Here is a 7,100-nt window from a genome sequence, read left to right as displayed (position 1 = left end):
ATTAATATATATATATATATATATATATATATATATATATATATATATATATATTAATAAATGAGCATATTTTAATACTATGTATAAATTATTGAAACTTTACTCCAAGACTTATTATTGCCCAGTATAAGTCGTACCCTTTCGACATAGAGCAAAGGGAGCGTAGTGGTTGAACTGTTAGAGCAATTGTATATTAGAATGCCTGTCTGTGTACTGTAAAGGCACCAACATGAGTTCATACACACACCTGCTTTTGAAGAAAAAAGACCACCTTTATCGTATTGTCATTTTAACATAACATCTGGACAGACAGCACAACGAGAAACCTACTATAATGTTGTAATAAGTAATAACTAGCATGTGCGCTTTACATCCTTCAATTTAAAGCAGCTCATTTACACATTATATGACCCAAAATACTAATACAAACCAAAGAACACACTTCTTTATTCTGCTGGTTTCCTGCAAGCTTATAGGGATTAGGGATAGTGAAAAAGTAAGCTTAATACTTACTTCCTTTTTTTTTTTTTTTTTGAAAGGAAGTAAGTATTACTTCCTTTTAATCTCCTAATAACATCATTCCTGAAATTGCAGAATTATAGGTATCAGCTGAAAAGAGCACTAATAGCAAAAAACAATATTGCGGTCAGTTTCAGAAACTTACATGCGAAAGTACGCTGGTTTCCAAAATGGTACACAAGAACAGCCAGAATGACAAAGAAGACAATCTACAATACAAATTCAAAACGTAAGAAAACGTCCATTGCATGAAGGGTTAGAAAAGAAAGGTATATATTAATCACAAACACTAACCAAAGCTGGAGAGTAATTGGGCTTGCTCCTCCTAATAATGTAAGATTGCCTAATGAAACACAAAAGCATCAGCTCATTTAGAGAAAAATATATGTTTGGTAGAGTACGAGGTTATATTATGCCACAAACCTCTTATTCAAGGTTCCAGACTCCCTGCAAGTCTTCAAAATTGCTTCAAGCCTCTTCACAGTTTTGGTTGCACTAGGATCATTGTAGTCAACCTACAGTACAAACGGGTAGCACAAAAGACAATAAATCTTTGGAGTATCAATCTTGATTTAACTTTCAGGACTAACACATTCAAGCTCTGTTTCGATGTATATTAAATATTTAAATGTCCATACCTTTGACATCAGCATACAAGAAAAGTCAAAAAAAGCACCATAAACATCTGCCATTGTCTTGGTCCGGTCAATGACCTTAGCAGTAAGACCTATAAAGCAAAACAAAATATATTAATCATAACACTACATTTTAATATTCATACCCAAAAATAGCACAGCACACACAAAATAAGGTAGCAACATGTATATCCCAAGGTGGTGGCAAAATTCTCAAAGTCCATCATGAAAATAAATCATAGAGAATAGTTGCCATTTCCATGAAAATAGTTAAAATAGGAGCACAACAACCAAACAATGTAAAGAACTTATTTTAAGACAATTAGATTCCTCTAGGAAGTTGAAAGGGAAGCTCTTTACAATACACATAAGGTTATGTTCTGGTAAAGAAACATCTGCCCCTTAGAAGTGCGAGTCATGTCAAAGATCGGTATCTGAACATCCAGAACGAGAAATAAAAAGAACAAGATTTGCTTAAGTAGCTGCAAATAAAAAGCAAATTATAGGGCCAAAACAACGTAGTTATGCATACAATATTATGCCCTGTAAGACATTTGAAGTCCATGAGCTATACTTACAGAAAAGGGTGCACAATACCCAGTTAGTACTGTGTAGTGTTTATGAGGCAACTTAATAATTTCATACTACTAGCCATACATTAAGTACCAAATGGAGCATCTGAAGTGATTATAACATACCACGTCTCATCTTTACAACACCCCTGAAGACTCCAATATTGTTGTAGCACATGGATAATGTTCCGATAGCCATGATCTGAAAGTACGAGCAAGTAATAAATCTTATTCTGATAGTTAAGTAATTACAGGAAAAGAGAATGCTTTGTGCATGACAGGTTGGGGGGAGAGGGGGATCATGATCTATTTGAGAAACCTAAAACTACTATAACATCATACCTGTGGAATAGCACAAAACCTAAAGATGGAAGGATCTCGCAAAGCAGACATGTAGGTTAAACAATCCTCTACATGTGATAAAGCATTTGTGACCATGTCATTCAGGCACTGCACTGCCTTGACAGAATTCTCCTCGTCTTTTAAATCCTGATGGACATTTTAATAGAGATGTAATAATGGAGAAAGGCCCAACCAGCATGATTTATATATATATATATATAGACCATCACCATGCCAAACTAAAATCTGATTCTAGATCCTGAAATGCCAGAGGACAGGAAAAACACAAAAGAAAAATTAAGAAATATTCCATTAAATATACAAACCTCAAGTTTATTGACATATTTACTCCAGATTTGACGGGGCCAAAACATTCGAGACTTTGGTATCTCATTAATGTCCTCAAGGTAATCTCTAATGATGTTTGTTTTCTGAAATGCAGCAACGGAATAATGAAAAACTATAAATCCTCCAAGTAAATAGATCATTTGAAGGATCAAGGATAGAAGCAACATGTTTTTAATACAAGAATACCTGGAGGAACAACCCCATTGAGTTGGAGATATAATCTGAAGCTAAATCTTCTTTACCGGAGGCATGGAAAAGTTTTGACAACCCTAACCCGACAAGCCCAGCAACATAATGACAATATTCATCATAGTCATCAACTGTTTCCACCTGCAAATGAAGGAAGAATGTAACAAGCAAGTGTTCCATGAATACTCTACCCATGAACCGGCTTGCCAGTAGCAGCAGCGAATCTCATGATATATACACATACACAGATAGCTTATTGCAAAATACCTCCTTGCATATAAATTTTGCCATCCCTGCACCCATCCTCTTGGTAATGTCCTCAATTGCCTCCTGATAGCTACAAAATATTAAAAGTATCACTTTGATGAGCAAGTCCATTCACAGTATTTATAAAATATAAATATAAATAAATGAATAAAAGACTTGTTCATTAGAGAAAACAGTAATATGTTTTAAAACAAACTCACTTCTTCCCAAGCTCTAGAAAAGCAGTAGAAACATGACGGAATTGATCCATGAGAACTTTATAGTCCTTTGTACCACCTGGTAAAGAAGTTGCAACTTGTAAAAGCAAATAGCATATAATAATGCACAGAAAATATAAAAAAAAAAGTATTTGAGGAACTGAATGGAACAAGCGGTTACATAGTTTATGAACTGAGAAGGCACATATCCAGAAACTCACATGAAAAATTCCATTCAAGGTCATATATGTGACGATGAAAAGCCATCAAAATAGGTACTTTAACCTCTGAAGCAATGCTTGTATCATCCTCTATTCAGAAGGAAAGAAACAAATCAAAAAAAAAAAATTTGCAAGAAATATGGAAAAAGTAACCTGCTTAATGCAAGGATATGATCATTACATTGAATTTCATATGGATTATTATGAATAATTGGTGGCTGATATTACAAAAACTCTGACCTACTTCAACTGTGAATTTGTTTCAGATTTTATTTTGAGGATTGAATCTATCTTTCTACCTTTCATAGAGTAAGAAATTGTAGAAAAGGAGCAAACTACAATAATATGCTGGGTGAATTGTTCAGACTAGATATTATCAAATTTGTGTGGCCACTTCAGCAGTGGTTATTCCATTCAAGTGAATCCCAGTGGGGTAGACTACTAAAATAGAAAACCAGCTAAGTCATCATTGTTGATTGAGGTTTGGGATTTTTTTTAATTTTTTTTTCACTGAAGTGTAGAGTAATTTATCAAAATCCCAGGATCACTACACAACTGGACAATCCCAGGCAAGGTATGGCGATACTGTTTACAGGGAAGCAGCTTTTGTGAACAATGAGAGCTGCAATGGGATCAAGCACATATGGATAAACATGAAAATACTAGTGGTGAGATTATCACTATCAATGAAATCTTTTATCATTTAAATCACTGAAAAATAGAAGGATAGGTATTGCGTTGCATTTGGGCTCACACTTCTTTAATTAATACTACTAAAGGACGAAAAGAAGAGAGGCACAGATAATTGACATACCAACAGTATCAAGCGCTCTAAGAACCAAATAGAAAATGCACACCTGCAATTTTGAGAGAGGTTATATCATATCATTTGCAATAAGAATAATAAAGCAAATACCACAAAGTGAAAATGCCTTGAATCATAGGGCTGTAAGTCCATAGTAGCCTATCCTTTTCTTATAGAAATCAATCGTAAAAAAGGAAAGTGCTTAGCATATTTGAACTAATTTTTTCTTATTAAAACCAGCTATCTATCTTCTATAAACAAAGGAAACACAGTCAAAATAAAAGAGCTTCAGATCCTTCATCGTTTAATTCCTTTTCCCATATACCGAAAAACTTCTCAACTTTATTCCTATCCTAGTCAAAGACAAAGGTAGAGCTCGCGCATATGCTCAATATTCACTTCAATTCATGAGCTCTGAACTCAACGCTGTTACTACGCAACAAAAACACATAAACAGACACAAATTTTCCATAAACTGACAAAACAATAGAAGCACTACAAGTTCACGCGGACACAAATACATAAATTTCCAAATGACAATAATCGCGCATTCGGGGGGAAACAAACTCGTAAATGCAGAAACAGTAACATACCGCGTCGCGAAGCTCGTTTGGAAGCTGCTGAATGACGAGAGCGAAGCTGCGAGAGACCTTGCGGAGCATGATGTAGCAGAATCCCCAGTGCGGCTGCGGGGGAATCTGCTTCTCCACCTGCCTCGCCGCCATCTTCAGCTTTATCAGCGGATACACATCGTCCGGATGCTTCAACATCGCTCCCAAACTCCCCATTCCTCCTTGACCCGCTTCCTAGCAGAGAAACACGACGCAATCAATCTCCGCTACAAATCAAAACTGAGTAACTGAATTTCCATCACATACACGCACATATATACACTCAGATACAGAGAGAGAGAGAGATTCGAAATTCTAAACGTACTTGTGAGCTGTGACTTTGTGAGCCTGAGACAGATACCAAATTCCACAAGCACTCGTGAATGTTGGGTGAATGGTCGTACGAGTTCGAGGGTCGTTGATTTATAGTGCGTGCGGAAACGATGGCTTTCAAGTTTCAACTTCAAATGCGTGGATGTACGGAGCTGATATTTAAAAATATCGGTCGCAATGCTCAACTTATCACGAGCTCTACAACATGGACTCTCATTTTATGTTTTTTCACTTGTACTCTTTGACATGACAAATTATGATAGGTTATTTGGACTCTCATTTTATGCTTTTTCAGTTGTAATCTTTGACATGACAAATTATGATAGGTTATCTCCATTATGTGAGTCTAAAAAAAGTGTTAACATCAAATTTTTGTGTGAAAAAGTACAAATTATACGTATAACTTGAGAGTCCATGTAGTATTTTTCACTTATTATTGGCGGATGATGAGTTGTTCGTTACATTATGACAGCACATCAGACTGTACAACTATCTCTTTTGGGAAATTTTTATGTGGACGATCAAAATGTTGCCCTTTCTTCCAATGAAAACAAATGGCACTTGTTCAGTATAATTAATTCTATTTTATGACGTATTTAAATTTATTTTATATATGTTACAGTTTTATTATAATATAATTAAAGTATTATGTTCAATGTGTGAGAAATATTATTGAATTTTATTTTATAGACATTGTAGTTTTATTATAGCACCACTAAAGTATAATTCTAACTTAATATATAGTTTCATTGGACAATATACACTCAAATATGTTACAGTTGTTATTTAGTTTCATTTTATATAAAATATTAATAGTGCGTTTAGTTCAAACATTAGAATCTAAATGGTAATAATAATAGATTTAAATAGGATGAGTCACTTTGTTTTGGTAGTCATTAAAGAGCTAGTCCAGGCCACCACTCTCACTTCCACCATTTATGTTACAATGGTTGTCAAGGAGCTAAGGATGCAAGAGACTCCCAGTAAATGAGTACAATGGCAAGAGACTCTCTTACTGAAGAAGAAGACACTATTGAGATTATTACTGATCTTGCTAAACACTCCGAGGCAAAGACCAGGGAAAGAGTTAGGGCAAGAACTATCAAGAATATGTGCATTAAGAAGCTCAGTGAAGTCAAGATGTTACTCGCCGTCGAGCCTTGTCCCTTAACTAAAACCTACAAGAAACAAGAGGCGATGAATTTATTTTAATGAATGTAAATAATGTAAAATAATATTTTTCAAAAAAATGTAAAATAATAATAATAACTTTAAAAATTATATATTGTGCAAAGGAGAACTTTGTTCTAATTGAATTTTCTTTTTTTAATGACATGTCACATTGTGGTTCATCGTAAGTGTATAACAATTATACATCTACCGACAATGCATCAAATATATTTCTTTTTAATATAAAATTAAACTTTTAATTAATACTAATACATACTCCATATCATTTAAACCACAAGTGGTTAGGCGAATAGGCGTTAGCCAGTAGCCACTTTGATGCCGGAGGCCAACCCACGCCAAAGTCGCTATTATATATTTAATATTTATATTTCGGTTCTCCTTTTTGGAGTGTTGCCCATTTTTTTGGGTTATGCATTTTCCAATCCACGATTGTTGACTTCTTATTGCAATTGATATTCTCCATATTGTCACAACCACAATACCTTATCTTCATTGTTTTAAGTTTTGACTTGGTATGCCAAATTAAAGTCGAGTCTTACAACTTATGGTAACGGACAAGAATCCACTCCACAATAATATAGTTTTGACTAGGTGATGTTCGTAGGAAAATATAATTTTCAATTATTGAATGGCTAGATTATTATTATTATTATTATTATTATTATTATTGCTACTGCTATTGTTATTGTTATTGATGGTGCAAACGAGGGGTTTAGTGATTGTCCTCAACAGATTAGGGGTCTTCGTACGTCCTTGGCCTATTAATTAATCTTGACGCAGTCAACTCGTGTTTTCAAGACACAATTTACTAATTATGAGAATTGCTATTTGGGACAATTGGTTACAATATTTTAGGGAGATTTTTTACAG

The 7,100-nt window shown here is 34.4% G+C and overlaps 1 protein-coding gene across 3 annotated transcripts; it reads right to left on the bottom strand.

Annotated features, from left to right (window-relative positions):
* Nucleotides 1-251: 251 nt before the first annotated feature.
* LOC116023019 (squalene synthase-like) lies at nucleotides 252-5,191 on the bottom strand. 3 transcript variants are annotated; one of them, XM_031263971.1, is made up of 15 exons: nucleotides 5,032-5,191; nucleotides 4,689-4,901; nucleotides 4,105-4,147; nucleotides 3,291-3,380; nucleotides 3,073-3,148; nucleotides 2,873-2,942; nucleotides 2,603-2,746; nucleotides 2,395-2,499; nucleotides 2,069-2,215; nucleotides 1,853-1,928; nucleotides 1,158-1,246; nucleotides 943-1,034; nucleotides 814-862; nucleotides 665-728; nucleotides 252-582 (listed from the first exon to the last, which is right to left on the bottom strand). In XM_031263971.1, coding segments are annotated over exons 2-15 (1,242 nt in total). In that variant the 5' UTR covers nucleotides 4,884-4,901; nucleotides 5,032-5,191; the 3' UTR covers nucleotides 252-580. The 3 variants fall into 3 exon arrangements, with proteins under 3 accessions (XP_031119831.1, XP_031119822.1, XP_031119839.1); XM_031263962.1 differs by having other exon boundaries at nucleotides 4,689-4,933; nucleotides 5,032-5,171; XM_031263979.1 differs by having other exon boundaries at nucleotides 4,689-4,946; nucleotides 5,032-5,124.
* Nucleotides 5,192-7,100: the final 1,909 nt, after the last annotated feature.

This window comes from Ipomoea triloba, chromosome 1 (genome assembly GCF_003576645.1).
Source record: "Ipomoea triloba cultivar NCNSP0323 chromosome 1, ASM357664v1".
In the NCBI taxonomy this organism is placed as follows: Eukaryota; Viridiplantae; Streptophyta; class Magnoliopsida; order Solanales; family Convolvulaceae; genus Ipomoea; species Ipomoea triloba.
The sequence above is the reverse complement of the archived record's forward strand: the minus strand, read 5'-3'. Positions and strand labels throughout refer to the sequence as shown.

Coding starts and splice junctions, on each gene's coding strand:
- LOC116023019 (XM_031263971.1), bottom strand. CDS start 4,883: ATGGGGAGTTTGGGAGCGATGTTGAAGCATCCGGACGATGTGTATCCG. Junction 3,149..3,290: donor CCTTGAATGGAATTTTTCAT/GTGAGTTTCTGG, acceptor CTTCTTTACCAG/GTGGTACAAAGGACTATAAA. Junction 2,747..2,872: donor CAAAATTTATATGCAAGGAG/GTATTTTGCAAT, acceptor CTTCATTTGCAG/GTGGAAACAGTTGATGACTA.